The sequence below is a fragment of the Panthera pardus genome, unplaced genomic scaffold (assembly GCF_024362965.1).
Source record: "Panthera pardus isolate Hobbes unplaced genomic scaffold, ASM2436296v1 HiC_scaffold_15, whole genome shotgun sequence".
NCBI lineage: Eukaryota > Metazoa > Chordata > Mammalia > Carnivora > Felidae > Panthera > Panthera pardus.
This window is the reverse complement of record NW_026526710.1, coordinates 13,627,224-13,648,226: the sequence shown is the minus strand read 5'-3', so window position 1 is coordinate 13,648,226 and position 21,003 is coordinate 13,627,224. Positions and strand designations below refer to the sequence as shown.

General features: G+C 46.5%; 2 protein-coding genes across 3 annotated transcripts in view; one reads left to right on the top strand and one right to left on the bottom strand.

Moving 5' to 3' along the window:
* The first annotated feature begins 1,664 nt into the window (after positions 1-1,664).
* CUNH12orf76 (chromosome unknown C12orf76 homolog) lies at positions 1,665-8,063 on the top strand. Its single transcript, XM_019467134.2, has 2 exons — positions 1,665-1,873; positions 6,808-8,063. Exons 1-2 carry the CDS (start codon positions 1,741-1,743, stop codon positions 6,891-6,893), a joined length of 219 nt encoding a protein of 72 aa, XP_019322679.2. The 5' UTR covers positions 1,665-1,740; the 3' UTR covers positions 6,894-8,063.
* A 2,471-nt stretch (positions 8,064-10,534) lies between these two features.
* Positions 10,535-21,003, bottom strand: part of ANKRD13A (ankyrin repeat domain 13A) — a 32,867-nt gene continuing 22,398 nt past the window's right edge. The window contains exons 8-15 of one of the 2 annotated variants that reach the window (XM_019467136.2): positions 20,231-20,312; positions 19,327-19,388; positions 18,273-18,403; positions 17,606-17,763; positions 16,781-16,894; positions 14,951-15,111; positions 13,329-13,396; positions 10,535-12,609 (exon numbers count right to left, since the gene is read on the bottom strand). In XM_019467136.2, the coding sequence (XP_019322681.1) occupies positions 12,414-12,609; positions 13,329-13,396; positions 14,951-15,111; positions 16,781-16,894; positions 17,606-17,763; positions 18,273-18,403; positions 19,327-19,388; positions 20,231-20,312 (972 nt within the window). In that variant the 3' untranslated portion in view covers positions 10,535-12,413. The other variant, XM_053902126.1, reaches the window with a different exon arrangement.

Here is a 21,003-nt window from a genome sequence, read left to right as displayed (position 1 = left end):
AGAGCATGAACGGGGGAGGGGCAGAGAGAGAGGGAGACACAGAATTGGAAGCAGGCTCCAGGCTCTGAGCCACCAGCCCAGAGCCGGACGCGGGGCTGGAACTCACGGACCGCGAGATCGTGACCTGAGCTGAAGTTAGACGCTTAACCGACTGAGCCACCCAGGTGCCCCATTATATCTGTCTTTTTAACTAACGTGAAAGCTATGAGGTCAGGCGAGTGAGGGGCACCTACTATTGTTTGTTTTGTTTTGTTTCGTTTAATAAATGAAGACACTCCCCTTTGGGATCTCCTGAGTTTGGATTGTTAAGCTTAAGAAAAAAAATAATCAGATATTTTACCAGCAAAAATGAGTTTATTTGGGATTAAAAGAGAATTGAAATTCAGGATATGCAAGCTATGGCAAGCTATGCAAGCTATAGACAAGTCCAACAAACAAAGGAGAGAAAGTTATGGCCAAGAGGAACAAAGTTGGGAGGGGTTATTTTGAAGGAAAGTCCATTGGAGAAAAGCAAGAATTCAGGGCAATGACAGTTTCTCATTGTCTGGGTTGCATGGGGTAGTCAATTTATTGTAGGAGATGCAATGTACATCTTTTCCTACTGGGGCCTGGAATTGATGATTCTTTCCTCTGGAGGATTCTTCTGTTGGGTCTGTAACTGACAGTTCTTCCTATAAGTGACATTAAGTGGTGTGCCTCTCCCTTTCTAGAAGCTAGATGCTTCCCCTTCTAGCATGCTAAGTCCGTTTTAACAAGGTTTCTCTTTATTAATTTTCACATGATAGGACTACAGAGAGTTGACAGAATGCTTTTCCATCTCTTTGCATTGTGACGTAAACAATGGTAAACTGCAAATCAAGCCTTAAAAATGAGGCCAGGCAGTGCCTGCAGTGGTAAAGCCTCCAGATTCAGAACTATATATGGGTCAAAGTCTAGCTCTGCCACTTACAAAGCCAAACACTTAACTAAGCTCTGTTTCCCCATTTATTCAGCAAGCATTCACAGAACGTACTATGTTACTAGTCTAGGCTCTGGGACAGAGCAGCGAGCAAGAATGAAATCTCTGCCTTCAGGGACCTGACATTCTAGGAGGGATAGCAGGTACTCAGAAAATAATAAAATGTACATTGAACGCATTAATGTAAATGGGGATGAGTTAAGAGGGATGCGGGAGAGAGAGGGAACAAGGGGAGGGAGAGTGTATGTTGAGAGAGTGGGAGAGTTGCAATTTTGGAAAAGGATGTCCAGGTAAGGGCTTCTTGAGAAGGTGGCATTTGTCAGATGGCAACACAGTGTCTATTTCTTGGGCCTGTGGCGAAGATCGAAAAAGAAAATGCACAGATTCGTTAAAACAAACGAAGGAACAAAAAACAAAACAAACCAAAAAACCTTCGATAGACCCAAAATGGACGCAGCAGACTCCTACGTAAAGAGACCCGCGTGGAGCTCACAAAAAGGGGAACGTTGGTCACAGCGGAATGGTGATCGAGGTGGACGTTGCCCCAGACGGACCGGTGATCCCGCTAAAAATTGGCCCCGGGCGGAAACGCTCGCCAAGACGTAATGCTAATCCCGTAGGAACCACTAGCGACAGGGTTACACTGGGCCACGGATTTATGGTTACCCTGGTAACGGCGTGCGCCGGCTGGGCGGAAGCAGCGGCGGAAGGAGGCGCGCGGGCGGGGACTGAGGCGAGGCTTTCGGCGGAAGTGAGCTCTCCGCCGCTTCGAGCCTGGGAAGATGCTGCTTCGTGTGTGGCGGTGGCTGTGCTTCGGCCTGGGCAGCCTCCTGGCGGGGCAGGCGGAGGCCCCGAGCCCCGTGGAGCCGCCGGAGCGGAGCAGGCCGTATGCCGTGCTGCGTGGGCAGAACTTGGGTGAGCGACCGCGGGCTGGCGGGCGGCGGGGGCGGGGTGTGAAGGTGCAGCTCTTTTTCGAAGCTCCGCGTCGGGGCTGGTACCCATTGGGCTCTCCCTGTGTGCTGGTTGCATGAATGACCTGGGAGTCGAGCCCCCACTTCTCTGGCTGCGCGGGCCCAGGCTAGACAACAAGGGTGACTTAATGAGAAAGGTAAGGAGGAGTGCAGCCCTGTTTTACGGATCAAAGTGAAATTCAAAGAGATGAAGTTAATCGCCTACGTTTACACAGCTAGAATAGTGGTATTGGAAGACAGTGTATCCCCCCTCTGCTTTTCGAGCGTTTTCGTTATGCCCCTTCACTCTGAAGAAAAGACCCAAATTAGTACCTGTTTTCGCTAACCTAAAGAAACCCGAAGAGGATTAAAGGCAAAAAGTGGAAATAGCGTTGGGCAGGTTTTCTGCAGTGCACACCTCCGAGCAGCGAGAGTGGCACCACCAAACTCCTTCCCTGGAGCTACACTCAGCATCTTAGCATCAAGCCGTTATAGCTTTGAAATGTGTCTTAAGGTATCGGAAAAGCCTAAGACAGGTTGTTTGGGGGTCTGGGAAGCTCAGACGTGATTCCGTGTAAATTAACGGTAATTGCTTTTTCCTTTCCCACCATTTCTGCTTACTAAAGATTTCATAGGCACACTACCTTCAGAGAGCAGGAGAAACTTGTACTAGAACCTCGGTTTTGTGGAGCTTGAAAACCTACCTTTTGGGAGGAGCTCTAAAAGACACATACACACACACACACATACATACATACATGTGGCTGGCTGGCTTTGAAAGGGGTCCTGAAGCTTAAAGCTTGGCCGACTTCTGCCAAAGTCAAAGTCCTTCCTTTCCCACTGTACCTCATTGATACATCTGTATCTCTATGCCACAGAGAATCATTTTGGGTTATCTTGACTCCTCATGAACTCATATTGAATACATGTATGACCACTTACCGTGTACCTAGCACTCTCCTGAGTGGGTTCCACGTGCTCTGTGGCTTAATCCTTTAGAACAGAGTTTCTCCACCTGGGTACTACTGATATTTTGGACCAGATGGTTTTTGGTGGGGTTTGGGGGAGGCGAGGCCCACTGTCCTGAGCACCATTAGGGGCGCCTGGGTGGCTCAGTCAGTTAAACATCTGACTTTGGCTCAGGTCATGATCTCATGGTTCACGAGTTCGGGCCCCACGTAGGGCTCTGTGCTGACAGTGCAGAACCTGCCTGGGATCCTCTGTTTCCACCCCCCTCTCTCAGCCCCTCCCCCACTTGCACACTTGCTATCTTGTTCACTCTCTCTGTCTCAAAGTAAATAAACTTAAAAATATTAAAAATTAAACAACATTAAAAAAAAGAAGACGTTGAGTGGCATCCCCAGCCTTTACCCACTAGATGCCAGTTGCACACCTGGCTCCTAATGAGGATAATCAGAATATCTCTGGACATTACCAGATGTCTACTGGAGGCCAAATCCCCCTGGTTGAGAAGCAATGCTGTAGAACAATACTGTTCATAGAGTGGTCTGCAGACCAGTGGGTCCCCAAACCACTTATCTGCAAAGAGAGGACTACAGAAATTAAGCTTTAGAAATTTAAAAATTTGACATTGTTTCAACATTGTTGCAAGCAAGTAGAGACCAGTCCCAGGTGTCCCTGGACTGTAATGCTTTGCAGGCAGAGGGAGCTGCTAATTAGTCATGCACATAGTAGTGACCTGGGACAGGCTAAAAGTTATAAAATCTAGTTCATTACCACAGATGGTTTGAGAAACACTTCCCTAACAGTCCTGTGCAGTGGGTATTTTTGTCTCCCATCTTTTCAGAGGAGGGAACAAACACAGAGAGATTGTATAACTTACGTTAAGATCACACAGCCTGGGGGCGCCTGGGTGGCGCAGTCGGTTAAGCGTCCGACTTCAGCCAGGTCACGATCTCGCGGTCCGTGAGTTCGAGCCCCGCGTCAGGCTCTGGGCTGATGGCTCGGAGCCTGGAGCCTGTTTCCGATTCTGTGTCTCCCTCTCTCTCTGCCCCTCCCCGGTTCATGCTCTGTCTCTCTCTGTCCCAAAAATAAATAAAAAAACGTTGAAAAAAAAAAAAATTAAAAAAAAAAAAAAAAAAGATCACACAGCCTGTCTATGATCTACATTGGGATTCCCAGTCTGGGAACCCAGTCTGACCCCAAACCCTGAATTCTTGACCACTGTGCTATGTTGCCTATTCAGGACATAATAATGGCTTTCAATTATAATATGCATGTTATATGTCCACACTGTTGCTGAGTGCTTTTCATAGGTTACCATAGGTAGGTTTCAAGAACCCTGGTGGGGTGGGTTTTATTTGCCACGTTTGATAGATGTAGGAAATGAAGCTGACCAATGGGAAGTAACCATAAGGAAGGACCTAAATAGTCTTAGGTTCTGCCTGCACCTGCCGTTCAGGCAGCTAATACCATGTGCAAAGTGTGAGAGGGGTAAAAAGATGAAGAATAGAATTTGTCAGGCCCCAAATGGATCGCTGTCCAAACGGATATTGTGTAGCTAACAATTCATTATTTTAAAACAGTTTTGAGATTCCATTCTCCACTTCCAGTCACCTGCGTTCCTGCTTTGGGAGTTTGTTTTTTTGTCCAGAGCGCTTCCAAAATGTAAAATGTAAGAAAATGGTTCAAATAGAATAAGGCAACCTAGGTTCAGTTTCAGTCAAATTCATGGAATTCAAGACTTTGAAAATAAGGGCATGTATTTAGGTAACGAGGCCTGTTTTTGAGATACGACTTTTAGCTTGTATAAGTTGTAGGTTGTCTTTGTCACCTGTGTCTTTTCTTCCCCTTCCCCCCCTTATATATATATATAGAGAGAGAGAGAGAGAGAGAGAGAGACAGCTTTTAAATAATAACTGGGTTCAGTGTTGGGGCATTTTTGTAGGGATCACAAATACCCCCACATTATGGACTTAAATAAAACTGTGGTCAAATCTTATTTTTTCAGTAGCCACAGTGGAGAACAGCCATGGTTAGGCTCCAACTGGAGCCTGGCATGGGCCCACGTATTTAAAAACAAATGTACATTTGCTTGGTGAGGGTAACATTTTGAACTCTCCAAAGAGCTCTGAGGTCGTGACACAAATGGAATTGCCCTTTCTTTTCGCTGGGTTGCTGGTTACGTTAATTATTTTTTAAATTTTTCTTTATTTATTTTTGAGAGAGAGCAAGAGCATGATGGAGAGGCAGAGAGAGGGGGAGAGAGAGAATCCCAAGCAGACTCTGCATCGTCAGCACGGAGCCCGACACAGGACAAACCGTGAGATCGTGACCTGAGCCGAAATCAAGAGTCAGCCACTTAACCGACTGAGCCACCCAGGTGCCCTGGGTTATGTTAGTTTAAAGCCCTGGTTCTTATGTCTAGTACTGTACCGGGGCTCAACCGAAGTGATGAGTTGGAGGCCCTATTTCTCACTGGAGCTCCTGGAGATTTTAGATGTGAAATTTGCTCTCCAAAATATAATAGGTTTGTGAACTTAGTTCATTGCTTCTTGGCTCAGAAGGCCTTTGTCAAGACTCATCTAGAGATTGACATGCTTCACTCTTTTTTTTTCATCTCAGTTTTTATGAATGACTTTAACGTAGTTGGGCACCTGGGTGGCTTAGTCGGTTAAGCGTCAACTTCAGCTCAGGTCATGATCTCAGTTTGTGATTTCGAGCCCCACATTGGGCTCTCTGCTGTCAGCACTGAGCCTGCTTCAGAACTTCTGTCCCCCTCTCTCTTTGCGCCTTCCCCACTCATGCTGTCTCTCTCAAAACTAAATAAACGTTAATTTATTAGTCGGTTAAGTATCTGGCTTCAGGTCATGATCTCATGGTTTGTGAGTTTCAGCCCCATGTTGGGCTCTGTGCTGGCAGCTCCGAGCCTGAAGCCTGCTTCGGATTCTGTGTCTCCCTCTCTGTCTGCCCGTCCCCTGCTCGTGCTCTGTCTCTGTTAAAAATAAATAAACATTGGGGCGCCTGAGTGGCTCAGTTGGTTGAGCGTCCGACTTCGGCTCAGGTCATGATCTCGCAGCCAGTGAGTTCGAGCCCCGCGTCGGGCTCTGTGCTGACAACTCAGAGCCTGGAGCCTGTTTCAGATTCTGTGTCTCCCTCTCTCTCTGACCCTCCCCCGTTCATACTCTGTCTCTCTCTCTGTCAAAAAAAATAAATAAACGTTAAAAAAAATTAAAAAATAAATAAATAAATAAATAAATAACATTAAAATTTTTTTAAACTTAAAAATGTGGTTGGGCTCTCTGCTTCTGTTCTTGTGCCCTATAATCAGATGGTTCTCCGTATAGCAGCCAGAGGGATCTGTTTTCCCTACTGAACCAGATCATGTCATTCTTTACGTAAGGTCCTCAAAGTCATCTTAAATCCCATGTTGCCTTCATGGTCTGCAAAGCCCTGCGTGAACTGGCTCCAGCCTTCCTCTCACTTCATTTCCTGCCTTTCTTCCTTTCCCTTCAGCCATGCTTGCCTCATTCTATTCATTGGCTTTCTGGGCCTTGTGTGGCCCTCAGGGCTTTCCGTTGCTGGCCCTTGGGGCCGCAGTGCTCTCCCTGCAGGTCTTTGGGCGGCCAGCTCCTTCCTTCATCGTGGTCTCCCATTTGTGTGTCACCTTCTCAGGTCCTCTCTCCACCTCCCTCCCTGCTGTTACCCAGCCTCTACCCGTCACTATCGCATTCCTTCAAGCCACGTGAGATGCTCTTATTTACGTTTTCTCTCCCACATACGTGGAAACATCCCAAGAGAGAATCTGTTTGTGTCTGTCTCCCACACACCCGGCGCTGTGCCTGGCACTGAGTGGCATTTGATAAATCATCGTCCGTGAACGGATGAGCAACAGAAGCTGGAGCTGCCGCTAGGAGGTAACCTGTCTTCCTTTTGCAGTGTTGATGGGAACCATTTTCAGCATCCTGCTGGTGACCGTGATCCTGCTGGCATTTTGTGTCTATAAACCCATTCGGCGTCGGTGACAGCCGAGCAAACCAGTTCTTCCACGAGTATTTGAGAAAAGAATAAATTGTGTTGCACGTGGGTCATTGGAGAAGTTGGAATCAGAACCTTCCTGCTTGGAGATGACCTTCAGTCTGGACTGTTGTCAAATGTGAAATGATTTAGAAAAAACAACTGGCAGTTATTTTTTCCTAACACTGTAATGCAAATAATTGGGTCTGCTTCTCAGTGTTTCTTTTTGTACCTGGCTGCACTTACACTTGTTACAAGGAAGACCTGAAGCTCCAGGTTTCCTGTAGAGATGAGAAGACAGTAACTACGTGAGCAGTGTTAAAACCACACTGGGAAGGACTGAATGTTTGAAAATACTCATTAGAAGTAGACTTAACACGTAGACATTCCCTTCTTAGAAGAACCGTTTGGTCACAGTGGGGTTAAGAATCGCGTATGTTTTTAATCACACTGAGTTGGCCTGGAATGCTCCGGTTGCAGAGCAGTGTCAGCTGTGGGGAACTTAGGCCGTCACTCCTCATGCTGCATCGACTCTGCACTCAAATGCCCCCGTTCAGGTCAGGGTCACATCACGTAGGCCTGTGACCGCACGCACCTTCGGCTGGAAGGTTCTGAGTTAGACTGGAAACGTTACTGGTTGGTCTATCTGAAAAAGAGCTCCATCCCACCGAAACACGTTGATCTCCCTTGGGCTGCACTTAAGTCTTTCTAGGTGGTGGCCTAAAACTTGTGGCAGCTTTGCAGATTTGGAACCTAAAAGAAACTCAGCGGGAACTCTTTTTAGCCCAGGGTGAGGAGGTTCTCAACCAACAGAAGCGTGTGTTCATTGTAGGAGGCAAAGTGGCAGGTGGGTGTGTGTTTGCACAGATTTAATTTCAACCTCGAAAACGCTGCTATTTTGCACTGTTAGACTGGATTTTTTTTCCTATTGAAATGATACAAAGTGGTTATCAGTATTTATTTTAAGGGTGCTAAGTTTAATTTTTTTATTGAATTGAAATGCTTACCTTGTACTTCAGTCACAGCACTGATTTTTTTTTAATCTGCACTAAATGTGAAATAACTAACGTGGGATACTGTAACTGTTTGACTTAAGGATTTTGTTTGTAACCCTGACATTGAGCCATTGAATGTTCACTGTTGAGCAAAGTGTCAATTAAAGTAAACCTTAACATGCCGTTTTACTCCTAGTAATTATTTCCCAAGCGTCTAAAATGCTGGTGTGCATTTGAATCCGATCTACTCAGGGAAGCACTGTGAAGTTGAATTTTATGTGTAAAATAAGACAGCTGCCCCAAGCCAAGGTATTATTTCAGAAGATTGGGCCATAAGTAATCTCTCAGGCTGGGTTAGGGGTCAGAAGACCTGGATTCTTGTCCCAGCTCTAATTACAGACGGGCTTAACTTCCCTAGAGCCTTGGTTTTTTCATCTGTAAAGTGATGTGTACACACTTTATCTTTCGTAATTGTGGTGAAGATCAAATGCTGTGAAACCAATATAAATAAGGAGGGGTCACCACCTTTGGCCTGTCCTATAAAAGACCGTGGTTATTGACTGACTGCAGTGGGGAGGAGTAGGTGGGATTCTGAGACTGGCATTGACAGTTAAGTCCCAGAAGTGCACACCTCCACCTCATCTGGAGCGCCGTTTTGATATGCTGCCTAAAAATGTGTAACAATTCTTTGGATTTTAAAGGGAAACAGTAAAAACTTGGTAGGCCCAGGGTGCCTGGGTGGCTCCGTTGGTTAAGCATCCGACTCTTGATCTTGGCTCCAGTCATGATCTCACGGTTCGTGGGTTTGAGCCCCACATTGGGCACTGCACTGGTGACGCAGAGCCTGCTTGGGATTCTGTCTCTCCCTCTTTCTACCCCTTCCCTGCTTGCACATTCTGTCTCTAAATAAATAAAATTAAACAAACAAAAAAAGAACTTGGTAGGCCCATAAACCTTGTAACCTGCTGTTTGTTTGTTCAGTGATCCCTAGGCAGGTTACAGTAGGATCATGTTCCGGTTTTCTGAAACAATCTTGCAATAGTTCTTCCACATACAAACCCAAACCTAGCCTACACCTTCATTCCAACATTACCATCTGTTCAGTATGAGACCACAAGCTAAAGTTAGAGGGTAATCTTTATCGCAAGAGGCTTATTACAGAGTAAGGATACAAATTTCAATTCTGGGGGAGAGCGAATTTTACCCAAAACATTCATGCACGAGAGACTGACCACTAGTCCTTTACATGGAATTATTTTACCTTCATCTCTGGTTATACAGGGTGGGGAGGTAGCCCAGACCTCCCAAACTGAACAGTGCCCTGAATACCTACCGTATACCCAGATGAGCAACGTTCACTTCCTTTATACCAATCATAAAAATGATCTCTTAGTAAACAGTAATTTTATTTAAAAAAAATTTTTAACGTTTGTTTATTTTTGAGAGAGAGAGAGGAGACACAGAATCCAAAGCAGTCTCCAGCTCTGAGCTGTTAGCACAGAGCCCGATGCAGAGCTCGAACCCATGAACCGTGAGATGATGACCTGAGCCGAAGTCAGACGCTTAACTGAGCCACCCAGGCGCCCCTCATCTCAACTTCCTTTAAAATGGAGATTACTAAATCTGCAAGCGCTGCTCGGGATTTAGGGACTCTGGAAGATTTAGGAGTGTATTACATTTTTTCCAGCTGGACCTCAATCTTAAATCCACACATTTCCAGGCACAGGCCTCGTGTGGATTCTGAAGCCCTTCACGGCACTGCACATAGTCCCGTGGGGCTGCTGTCATGCACTTTGTCTTTGAGGTCTTCCACGTTCAGCAGGAAAGTGGTGGTTTGGCAAGTCCCTGTCCCCTGGTGTCACGTACACACTTAGCTTCCTCGACAGATCCCTCACGTTACGCATGCTCCGGGCACAGAGTGTCGAGCACTTTGTTGTACTTAGCTCCTAGCACTGTCTTACGTGCAGAAGTTGCTCGGCCGGGCCCCCTAAGCTTTAATGAACCTAAAGGTAAAGAAACCATTAGTCTTTTAATTAAATAATCCAGCTACTGCCTCTCATGACTGACGACTAAGTTTTCTTCATGGTGTCCCTTCCCCCACAACCCCTCCCCCCCCAGCTCAGTGTTATTTTACCCCCAAAAGCAGAGCAGCTCCTGCACATCTTCTGGGAAACACCAAGGCCTCGTTTCTGGAACCCAAACATTTTTTGCCGGTCACTGCCCTTTTTTTGTTTTAATCGCAACATAATTAGGTGTAGGATAAACCTGGAAGCCCCCACCCTCACCTCAACTTGTGAGGACAGCCTCATGAAGCATTTCAGCTTCAGAGGGGAGAGCGGATTCATTCGGTCACACGAGCGATCTGATGTCAGCCTGGCTCCCCGCGCTCCTCGAGGGCCGGCCATCTCCGGCAGGCGGACTGGGGTCTGGCAGCAGCCCCGGCACCAGCTGGCTTTTTAGTTTACTTCTGAAATGAGTAGCACTCGGTGTGTGGACCGTACGACCCGGGTGGGAAGGCTGGGAGGGGCAGGTCACCTTTGTCACATACTCTTGAGTACCGCAAGGCATCCTCGTGCTCCGGTCACGTACGTAACAGGAAGTGGGAGCGACCAGAGAAACCGTATGAAAAGGAAAAAAAAGACGCCAAGGCGGTCTAGGATATCGTACGAGCACCCTCTTGGGAAGCAATCTTTATTTGCATTTTACGAGAGTGGACACGTAAATGAAACACGCTGCAACGGTGGACACACGCTCAGTCCCTTTTTAACTGACTTCCTGGGGAGCCCAGGACCTCAGGAAGCACAACAATGGAATGCAAACACGGAAATTACTGATGATTCACCGCAGTGAGTAAACGACGTGGCCTAACTGCAGCTATTCCCAAGAAGCGTCTTCACGCAGGGAAAACGCTAGGTGAACGGGAGTGCCAAGCTGGGTCTTTGAAACGAATGTGACACTGCAGTACACTGGCCTTGTGTGCAGACAAAGAATCTTGGCCGGACAGTGACAGACAAGGCAGATGGTTATGTGGAATCAAAAGCACGGTTCTTTGTGGCTAAGAACGTTTTACTGGCAACGCTCACTGTAGGATACAGACGTTCACTCTAGCAGTAGTCTATGTCTCCCTTCCGATCCCTAAAGGAGCGCAACAGATAGGAAATAGATGCAGAACGAAGGGGGCTGTTGTTTACCAGGGCATTTCAGTGCAGCCTGTGGGGACGAAGAGGCGGGCCAGAGGGACGGTGCCCTCATCTCTGTTCCCCTGGCTTCTTCCGTTGTGTTGTGCGATGGTTATTTACAGAAGGGTCAGATAAAATCGTTAACTACTAAAGGTATCCAAAAGAGGCCTGAGAAAAATCTGGTTAAAATGTATAACCTTGTATTGCTACTGATGGGAGGAGTTGTTTTTATATCTTTTAAAAATAATAAAAAGATTCTGTTAAAAAATATATTTATCCAGAAAGATGCTGACTTGAACTCTAAAAAGCGATGCGGAGTCATCATTTTCCCTTTGGAACACAGAGCTACTCTTCTAACTGCAAGTCTACCCCTTCCTCTGTAGTGAGCCCAGGCCCGCGGGGGGGCCGTCCTAGGCCTCGACGTGGAAATCTTTCACGAGGGAGGGTGTGGAACACACCTGGTTTTGGTTCTGGGCTGTCCCGCTGTGTTGGCCAGCCTGCCCCATTCAACAGCAAGCCTCAGGCTCTCCTAGCTGCTCCTTCAGGGCCAGGATTAGCTGCCTTGGATTTAGCCTGGAAGATCCTGCTCTCAAAGGAACCGCCTTTATAAATTCAACTCAGACCCCTCAGTAAGTGGAGTGAGGTGGTTTGAAACTATTGGTAATTTTTAAGGCTAAGGCAACATCCGTGGTCACTTGTATATCCTAATGTGATGCAAATAGCCCTAATCTAAAACCTGTCCTGTACATGTCTCCTCTTTAACTTTAGCTGGGGGTGGAAGGAATGGACGAAGGTGGAGAAGGAGGAGGAACAGTGATAGTGTCCTAGAAACCCTGTATAAAGGTAAAAACAAAAGAGTAGATCGGCACAGATTATCCATTTCTTTGGTGAACTGTAAAGAAGCGTCTCATAAATTCTCATAAACCACGCTCTAAAAAGGCTGCTGCTCTCATATATAAAAGCACCCTGACTCTGCAATAACTTGTTTTGTTATCACTCCTTGGTAAAAAGTAATCTACAAACTCGCGGGGATTGGGGTTTTTGTCTAAAGCTGGTAGTAAAAACGTGACCTGCAAGCCAATACAGCTAATGGAAAGTGACGATGCTCTCCTCCCCTTAGCCTGGAGATGGGGCCTGCCGGTCCCCAGCCCCTTTCCAGGGGGAGGGTCGTGGGTGGGCCCGGGAGCCCCTGGTCTTGCACCTCTGAGTAAAGAAAGGGCAGCTGCTGTCTGCCACATACGTGCGAGGCTGCGAGGCGCAGGCCCTCAGCCCCGGGGCACTGGTGACGCAGCACTGGCGCGCAGCTCGCGTGCAGCCCAGAACCTCCGCTGGGCGCGGCCGTGGGCACAAAGGTCTATTTGTCAGTCAGAGACAGCTGTAAGACCTGCTGGAGCTCCGCCTCCTCCTCCCGCAGCCGGAGCTCCCGCTCCTCCAGCTCTTTGGCAGAGAGCTCCATGGCCAGCTGCAAGTCGCTGTCAAAACGGCTTGTCTCGCTCATAGCACCAGGGCACAGGCCTTCCGTGCTGGTGAGGAGGCTCTCCTGGATGGCCCTGCGGTAGAAGGAAGAGGGGGAGGAAGACCGATCAGCAGCAGCATCTACACTTGACCGCTCACCGAGAGGACCCCACGCCAGGGACCTGATCGGCACTGCACGTGCACCGTGCCATTCAATCCCACAGAACCCTGGAGGCGTGGGTGCCGTGGACAGGGGAGAAGCCCAAGGCGCAGAGAGGTAAAGAAACCTGCCCGAGATCACCCAGCTACTAAGTGATGGGGTGAGGAATGGCACTTGATCTCTTTTAAAGCAAAACCCAAGTTCTTCAACAGGCTTTCGTTTCTGCCTGGAGTATGTGAAAATACTTACAGAATAAAGGTTTCCAGTGTCTACCACCCCCTCCTTTAAAAAGATAATCTACTTGTGTCTGTAGCTGTTCCCCAAAGCCTCATCATTTTTAAAATCGTATAAACTTCCCACGGAGGGTTTCTCAGACCCTGTGTAATCATACATTCTTTGTAGAAGATCAGACCGATCAAAAAGCCATTAACTAGGCACCTTTCTGCCAATGGCACTGGCCTGGGACTAGTCCACAAACAACTCTATCAACGGTTCCTGGAAACAAGGCTACCAAGCGTTTAGAACTACTTTAGCGAGCAACTGCCACAAGAAGAAGCAGAAGAGCCAATTCTCAAGTCTCTCCTGCCAGGCAGGATGCTGGCACCAAGTGCCTATGTCCACCTGGGTGTAATCACTAAGAGTCGTGCCAGTCACCTCTCAAACTGGGCGTCATAGGCATATGTCTGGTTGATCCCTCCATTCGAAGCTGGTCCTGAAAGTTCCTACAAAAAACAAATGTGATGGACATGAATACCTCCTAGAAGGAACAGGTGTCGTACCGATTAGGAAATGGAAGTGGCAAGAACAAAACTGGAAATGTTGACATGCCCATTATTGGTGGCACTGTGCAAAAAACGAACAGGGACTTGGGTCATCTCAAAAATGACACCTAACTGTCAGGTGGTATATGGTATGCTGCTGTGATGAACACCCACAGCCTCTCATACTTGACACAAAACAGTCTATCAGAACAGCTCTGGGCAAAGTTCAAATGAACAAAGCAGACAACTCCTTTAAGCAAGGTGACACTACCTAATTCAGTATTTGTCATCTTTGACTCTGGCTACTCCCCTTTGCAAAATTTATGCTCAACAAAGGTTTATGCAGGTATTAGGGGGGAAAATAAGCTCACTATTTGAAGGGAAGGAGAGCGTACTGGACTGACCGTGATGTCCAGGCACTGAGTCTTCTCCCAGGAGGCCTCACAAAGGGAATATGCTGGCCGTGGGTGTGGTCCTTGGCCCAGCAGCAACTGAATGGTTCTAAGAATGGAGCCATGGGAAATGGACGTGGGTAGGGCTCACACTGCCCAGTCTCTGAGTCTCCAGAATAAAACCAGAATGCCAAAAATCTGAGCTTGGACACTGGAGCGATGAGAGGGTGCCCCTCTCAAAGCTTAGCCGACCTGTGAGTGCAGGGGCTGGGGCCGCTTCACCACGGAATTTCCACTCTGCACACATGCTGGACGAATGATGGAAGGAAACAAGAAACCAACCAACAGACAGACAGGCTCCCGGAGCCCAGGACACGCCAAAAGGTGGTGGAAACAGAAGCAGTCCGGACCCCAGCAGTGTCAAGGAGAGCCACGGGGGGGCAGGGATGGAAGGACTTGATGTTGGGCGAGGGGACCACACTGTCGGGATGGAAGGACTGATGTTGGGCGAGGAGACCTGGGGAAAGACTCACCTGAAAAGACAGAGGGCAAGTGTTCTTATGCTGGTCTGCCCTATCCTTAGCTCCACCCTTAGCTAGGCACTCTGCCAGAGTTTGGGATTCTGCCCTTACAATGCAATAAAACATTTGAGCAAAAAACAAAATTTAACAAAGAACCAGCCACTGTTTTCATCACACACTTACTGAGCGGCCACAACAGTGTGACTGGTCTGCCATGGGAAGAAAGCTGGGATTTAAATCCACATGCAGTCTTATGAGACCTACCAACACATGGACGATATTCCAGAAAAAGTACAATGATGTGAACTGGCATGGACTTACAGTTTCAGTACTAGAAACTTAGCACACTCCATCTGACAAATACATGGTTATTGGCTGCATGGGTGAACCTGGAAGGAAAGTCTATCGGGAGACATCCTGTGAATGCTCCTGACGGGGGCTGTGCAGATGGTGTCATGTAAGATGCTTTTGTGGAAGACCAGGTGCAGAAAATATCTCTGTAAATACCGTGACTACACCAAACTCGTTATGTAGGGTGAGTCTTCTGAGTTAGCTAAAACTGGAAACCTCCCCTTCCCTGCCATTTGTTCTGATAAAGGCACCTGGCTCCTGCTGGACTCCAGTAAACTCTGCTGGATGGCAAACTGCATTATCTCGTAATCTTCGTCTTGTAAATGCACATTTCTGCCATTGTCTTGAACGTGATAAGATTCCGGGATTTCAAAAACAGACTGATCAACCTCAAAGTTTGTGACCTGGGAAGCTGAAACACAAGGGGTGACAGTCCGGTGCCTGAATCAGTAAAATGAAGTTCCATTTTACGTTTATAATTTAAAATTTAAAAAAATTGTTTTTAATGTTTATTCACCCTTGAGAGACAGAAACAGAGCGTGAGTGGGGGAAGGGCAGAGAGAGAGAGGGAGACACCGAATCTGAAGCAGGCTCCAGGCTCTGAGCTGTCAGCACAGAGCCCGACGCGGGGCTTGAACCCACAGACTGTGAGATTGTGACCTGAGCTGAAGTCGGACTCAACTGACTGAGCCACCTAGGCACCTCCGTTTATAATTTAAAATTTATAAAAACATTTTCAGTTAAAAAAATGAGAGAATTAAAATGATTAAAATCAAGGCTTGCTATTATGTGAGAGATTTTGAGGAAGAAAAACCTTGACAGAGAAAAGTACCAAAATACCGCCTTTCTGTTTTTGTTTTTTTAATTTTAGTAATAAAATTAACTCATAGTCAAGAAAAATAAAGATTTCTCTCTCTCTCTCCACCCTCTTTCTCTTATTTCCAAAGTCCAGAGGTAACCAGTGTTTACTTGTATGTCTTTTGAGGAATGCAGTGCATATATGTGTATACTCAGTCACATCAAGATCTCTTTGTATTTTTTCCTTTTTATGAAATATGGTAAACACATGAAAAAAGTATAGGTCTGTAAACTAAAATAAAAAGATAATAACATGTCTATGTATCCCTCAACTAGCCCAAGACACAGAACACTATTTTTTACACAGTGAAAAAAACCAAAAACGAAAACAAATTGTTATGTTTCTATAAACTATCAATGAGTAACTAGAAAATAAAATTGAGTAAATAATCCATTTACAGTAGCACCCAAAAGAATTTGGATGGAAGGTAAGGGAGCCTAAGGAAATTTTGGGGGGTAACAGAATTATTCTACATCTTGATTGTGGTGGTGGTTACATGGATACACACGTTTGTTAAAATGAACTAGGGGCACTGAACTAGGGGCACCTGAGTGGCTAGTTGAGCTTCCAACTCTTGATTTTGGCTCAGGTCATGATCCCAGGGTTGTTGAGGTTGTGCCCCTCATCAGGCTCTGCACTGACAGCGCAGAACCTGACTGGGATTCTCTCTACCCCTCCCCAACTCACTTTCCCTCAAAATAAGTAAATAAACTGTAAAATACATAAACTAAGGGCAGCTGGGTGGCTCAGTCAGTTAAGCGTTGACTTTGGCTCAGGTCATGATCTTGAAGTTCTTGAGTTTGAGCCCTGCATCGGGCTTTCTGCTGTCAGCACAGAGCCAACTTTGGATCTGCCCTTCTCTCTCCACCCCTCTCCCGCTTATGCTCTCTCTCTCTCAAAAATAAAATAAAATATACATTTTTAAAAAATGCACTGAACTGTCACACTTAAAGTGGGAGCATTCATACACCTCAATAAAGTTGGGTCTTAGGACTATGCTGTCTTTTTAATACAAGTGGGGTCATATTCTACAAGTTGTTTTTTCACGCACTCTAAATGAAATCTAAACTTTTCTCTCATTCAGAGCAGAGATCTACTTCATAAGACACTCCAATGTCAAAGTGAATTATTAGTTTATAATAACTGAATATGTGTGTGTGTGTGTGTGTGTGTGTGTGTGTGTGTGTGTGTTTTAAATCACAAAGCCCCAACTTTTCTTTACCTGAATCCACCTGGGTCCCCTCCACATTCTGAGATCCAGTTTCTTCAGCAGTGCTACAGCCATTAACGTTTCCAAATGTAATCCGTGCATTTAAGACATGAAACAAAGGAATTTCTAACAAAATAAAAGCTTTTATAAATAAACTTTATGCGAATAATAACAGTAGCCATCATTTTCTGAGTGCTTACAGTGCTAGTAAATACTTTTTATAAGTCAATGTCAAATACTTTTTATAAGTAGGACTTCCCTAACATAACAACCCTCCCCGATATACAGATGGGGAAACTGAGATTCAGAGAGGTTAAGCAACTTTTCCTAGATCACAGTGAATAAGTGGTTGAGCCGGCATTGAACAATGTGTCACAAATATGCAACTGTCCAAAATTTAAGTTCCTTACAAGTTGTATGTGTTATAGATGGTGTTAGGCATTCCAGTGCGGGCCCTAAAACATACTGATGGTGTCCACGGTCTTCCTCAAGAAACTATCTGATCTGATGCTTAACTTAAGTAAGGTTTGACATGAAAACAATGAAGGTGTCACATTTTTGTGCCTTTTTACATCTGTTAGCATCATCGGTAAATAGAAGTGGTGGCTGGGGGATCTAATTCTGACATGCAAAAGAACCAAGAACCATGACACTTCTCCAGCCGTGGTAAGCGAGAGGGTAACTGTGGCCTGCTCCATCAGGTCTGCTACCTTTGCCTGATCATTTGATCAGCTGCCGCCTGCTACCTTTGCCTCAAATGCTCCGAAGCCCGGAAGCACATCCTGTCACCCACAAAAGCCTACAGATGCTCCGGGGTTTCCAGATGGTAGACGGTACCTATCTTGACAGGAAATCCAGGTGGGAACTCCAGCTTGATGAAATCTCTGAGCCGCGCAAAGTGAGCGCTAGTTCGGGCCATGAGGTCAATGATGGGGACGACCTGCTCCACGAGGGACAACGGAAAGTCCTCGCACATCCACAGCATCGCTTTAAACCTGCGGGACCGACCGACACAAGGCTGAGGCCGTCGTCCCCAGAGAAATGGGACCGCTTCTACGCAGCCAGCTAGACAACACCAGCTTCCTCACTGCCCCGTCTGCCCAGTCACCGTACTTCTCTTAATGCGGAGCAGGGAAGGGGCGAGACCCGTGAAGAATGCAGATCACCGTGCAATCTGGCAATCAGGAGAAACGGCCTGCCCTGTGACCTCCCCCTGCAGCAGTCTGAATTGACTGAAGAAGCTGACAGCTGGTGCGATCATTTCATTTGATCAGCTGAAGCTTGTTGGCAGCAAAAAACACAAGGAATTCTTACATCCCATCTCTATTCTATTTGGAGAAGGGCTTAATAAGAAGATGGGCAATCTACTGTTAGCTTTTATCAGGTGAAGTAACTTCAAATTATGTTTAAAGGAAGGGGACACAAAAATGACAACAGGACACCAGGAAACAGCAGAACTTCTGAGACAAGAATCTGTAAGCTGAAAATGGCCGCTGAGTCTTACTTTTGCGTTCTAATCGTGAGCTCCTTCGGCCTTCCGATGTCCCGGTCTTTCAGATCAAACTCTTCATTAAAGTATTCATCCGGCGTGATGGCCGTGGGGTTGTTGGCGGTGGCACACTCTGTGGTGAGGTCCTGCCGAGCCAGAACTCGGGGGAATTAGAAATGCCAAATGGTGCTCCCAAGTGGAGGCCTACAGCACTCAGCCTCTGAGGCGGACACGTTAACCAACTACAGATCAGGAAGTTCGAGTCATTTCCTCTCCCCTTTTCTTTCAGTGACTGCGCTGAAAATCTATAAAGGCATTATGTAGCAAGCCTAATGGGTTTCCCCGTGTCAAAACATTTCTCCGCTCTCCTTTGCATTTTTATCTCCTGATTATAGAAACAGAGAAAGAAATATCTGACAGCATGGAAGATCTGGAAGGCATGGGAGTTTAAGTTCCACATCTGTCATGCTCTCGCTCAGGACACTGGAAAGGGAATCTCATTTCTCTGACCCTCTGCGATCGACTGTACCAACTTCATGTAGTTAGAAAGGATCAAGTCAGAAAATGTCTGTGAAGGCACTCGGTTGAAATAAAAAGTCCTGAATCCTGTTTAAGTTTACAGATGAGAAGGCACCTTCTACAGTCACAACCCTCCTCTAAAATTTTTACCTGCAAGATTCATCTAATTCTCTTCTAAATTTTTTTTTTCAACGTTTTTTATTTATTTTTGGGACAGAGAGACAGAGCATGAACAGGGGAGGGGCAGAGAGAGAGAGGGAGACACAGAATCGGAAACAGGCTCCAGGCTCCGAGCCATCAGCCCAGAGCCTGACGCGGGGCTCGAACTCATGGACCGCGAGATCGTGACCTGGCTGAAGTCGGACGCTTAACCGACTGCGCCACCCAGGCACCCCTCTAATTCTCTTCTAAAAGAGTATCTCGAGTTCTGGCTTGGGAGCGCTCTTCAGCATTGCAGCCAGAGTGGCCTGTTCAGGATTCAGTAAATGCCATCGCGGCACAGAAAAGTCATGTCCTTTGTTGAACCTGAGAACTCGCTGCTTCCACTTACCCCTTGAGCACCAAACTGGTGTTCCACGGTTCCCAGCAAAGACTCCAGGGGGTTCCTGTCCGCTACAGAAGGGGGGAAAGGTTTAATGTCTAATATTATACCTTACTTGTGACTACAGAAAGAGATTCTCATGCTATCTTAAAGTTTTGGATCCCAGCCACCTACATCAGGAAGTCCATTTATGGATAGGGTGGCAAAATCATCCACAGTCAACCATCGGCTAATTTATCCCTTATAGGACATACTTTTTATCAGGGTCTCTAACCTAGATGAACAACAGCTACAAGAAGTAAAGCAGAAAAGCAGCAAGAGTTTGGATTCAGGAGTGAGGCTGACTGGGCCGCAGGGTCCTTATCTGTCAAACCAGAGTCCTGGTGGCAGTGGGGGCGGCAAACAGTAACTGAGCGCTGGCCTCACTGAGGGAACGTCTCAAAGGTTTGCGTGAGGGAGCTCATCTCATCCTCCCAAGCACCGCCGTTTCACTGCTGAGGGACCTGAGCCACAGAGGGTGCAGGTAACTTCACAAGGCCACGAGACTGGCCACCGGTGGGGCTGTGCGAGAACAACCACGTATTGGCAATGCTTTGGCTCACAGCCCCGGTTCTGTCCAAATCTTTCACGGTGAGAGTTTGGACTAAATCACTCATTCTGGTGAGAACTAGTCTCCGATATCCTTAACTACCTTCCCTGCCTTCTTGTTTCTTCGGCAACGATTCGCCTGAATGGCTTTAACTCCCCTTGAAGCTAACTACAGGTAATACCTTCAAGAACAGGTCAGTCTAAAGGAGACTTTTGTAAAAAGGAAGTTAGGGCGAGGATTAGCCTGACCTGATCATGTTAACCCCCAAAATGAACGAAACCAACAAAGGCTCTCTCTAGCCTAAGGAAAAGCAGGGAGAATTACCTTTGTATCTCTTTTTTTCTTCCTCGGTCAGGTGTTCTGTCCGGATTTTGGTTATCACACTCACATTGTTTACTGTGTAAACCTTGGGAAACGTGTGCAAAAGAAAACAGTGACACAGGGAATCAAAACTCAAAAAATAAGCATAGCAAGAGCAAGAATGCTGAAGCCAAAAAATAAATAAAGAAAAGAAAAAAAAATTCCAGCAAAATAAAAATGAGAAATGGTTGACAATCATTAGGATCCCTCTGAGAAAATATACAAGCTAATCAACTTAGAAATGCATCAGCAACTACTTGGCATCTCTGACAGTTTTAAAGACCGAGGAGTAAAGTAAACGGGGCAGGGACTGGCTGCATCTCCCTGCCTGCCTTTGTGTTGCTAATCGCTCTCAAACAAATGTCCTGATGTTGAGGCCTCCCAGCTGGATTTCTAGCGCTAAGGCACCCAAACTGGCCCCACGTACTTCTCTGCTGATTTGTGGCGATCTTATAATAGGACGGACTTAGACAGCCATCTGCTGGGCAGAAGGAAAACGGAATGAACACAAGGTTCTCTCTACCTGTGAGGCTTCAGAGGAAACCAGCGAGTCACTACTTAAAAGGGATTCCATTGATGGACAAAAAATTATTTTCACCGCCAGAGTGAATGCTCTGTTGTCAAGGTTGACTGAGAAATTTGGGGGTCTGGAAGATCAAATCTCACGGTAAACAGAGAATTAGCTGTATGCCATACGTGGATTCCCAACGTTCAAAGACTGAGGAAGCAGTGGAACG

What these genes read in the sequence shown, in the direction of transcription:
- CUNH12orf76 (XM_019467134.2), top strand. Translation starts at nt 1,741, where the DNA reads ATGCTGCTTCGTGTGTGGCGGTGGCTGTGCTTCGGCCTGGGCAGCCTC. An exon ending in GCTGCGTGGGCAGAACTTGG is followed by an intron (nt 1,874 to 6,807) that starts GTGAGCGACCGC and finishes TTCCTTTTGCAG; the next exon opens with TGTTGATGGGAACCATTTTC.